At 42.0% G+C, this 1,451-nt stretch overlaps 1 protein-coding gene across 1 annotated transcript in view; it reads left to right on the plus strand.

Moving 5' to 3' along the window:
- Jak2 (Janus kinase 2) overlaps nt 1-1,451 on the plus strand; it is a 154,662-nt gene that overhangs the window by 19,032 nt on the left and 134,179 nt on the right. Inside the window, exon 2 of the mRNA XM_004637222.3 lies at nt 910-1,158. Coding sequence (XP_004637279.1) covers nt 933-1,158 — 226 coding nt within the window. The 5' untranslated portion in view covers nt 910-932. The remainder of the gene's footprint in view (nt 1-909; nt 1,159-1,451) is intronic.

Here is a 1,451-nt window from a genome sequence, read left to right on the forward strand (position 1 = left end):
GGGTCTTGCCTCTAGCCTCTTTGCAGGGAGTTCTGCTGAAGGGTTCCGTACTGGGCCTGCGCTCTGGGTCTGTTCAGGATCCCGCGGCCTGGGTCGTCTCACTCACTCGCTGGGCCTGTGCTCTGCTCAGCCCAATAAATTATTGAACATATATGATATCTTTCTAATCTTCAGCATAGTTTCCTATCTTGGAATATCCACCCTTTTCTGTTGATTTAAATCCAGTCCATTTTCAAGATCAGTTTTAAATTTAACCTTTTTGATAAAGCTAACTAGAGCACTCCAGTTTGATTATTTTCCCCTCTATATACCACTAAGCAATTATTAGAGTAATTCATTTGCTGAGTAATTATGTTTCTTCACGAGAGCTTTTGTTCTGTTTTCTGTAACAGGTTTTTTTTTTTTGTTTTTGTTTTTGTTTTTTAAATTTTAGGGAAGGGTCTACAGAGTGTTCTGGGTCTCACTACTAGATTGGACTCAGTGATCTTCCTGTTTACAGCCTCCCAAGAGGTGGGATTGCAGGTGTGTGCCACCAAACCCAGTCTCAGTTGCTGTCTCAGTGTGCCCCAGGGGTGGGACCAGCAGGGCAAGCCCAGGGATTGAACCCCAGGCTCCTCTCCTGCTTGCAGGTACCTTAATCTGCTGAGCTATTTGGCTGGCCCTGTAACAGGTCTTAATGTTTGCTTTATATTACATATTTATATTATGATTTCTCATGTAGTTTGTTAGCTGGATGGGGTTTTATGGTTGTCTACTGGAAGTTTATAATCTCATTTTTTGTACTGTGCTGTATACAAAGTAATAAACAATGTTCATTCAGTTAATGGCTTCACCAGAGTTACTACTGCCAAGATTTCTTTGAATATTTGGAATACCTTATCAATTAATAGCTATTATTTTCTTTTGCAGGCTAACATTCTGAAAAAAACTGAATGGGGATGGCTTGCCTTATGATGACAGAAATGGAAGCAACATCCACATCTCCAATACATCAGAATGGTGATATTCCTGGAAATGCTAATTCTGTGAAGCAAATAGATCCAGTGCTTCAGGTCTATCTGTACCATTCTCTTGGGAAGGCTGAGGGAGATTATCTGAAGTTTCCATCTGGAGAGTATGTTGCAGAAGAAATTTGTGTTGCTGCTTCTAAAGCCTGTGGTAAATACTAAAAATTAGTAGTCTTCTTTATTATTAGGTCATTTGATTATGCTACTCTAGTATCATGTACATATCTGTCGCGCACAGCCTTGCCAGCAAGGAAGACACGACCACTGGTTGTGTCTGCGCAGCTTTTATTGCCCTGTTACATCAGCCTTCTTCCTCGAGGCCCCTGCTCTTAGCTTATAAGTCTCAGGGCTTCCAACCATGGGGCGCCACGTGTGTACCGTCCATTGGTCCAGGTACACGGAAGCAATGCATTAGCCCAAGCCTTGGCCTTTTATGGAGTTGTT

This window comes from Octodon degus, unplaced genomic scaffold (assembly GCF_000260255.1).
Source record: "Octodon degus isolate 3935 unplaced genomic scaffold, OctDeg1.0 scaffold00087, whole genome shotgun sequence".
Taxonomy (NCBI): Eukaryota; Metazoa; Chordata; class Mammalia; order Rodentia; family Octodontidae; genus Octodon; species Octodon degus.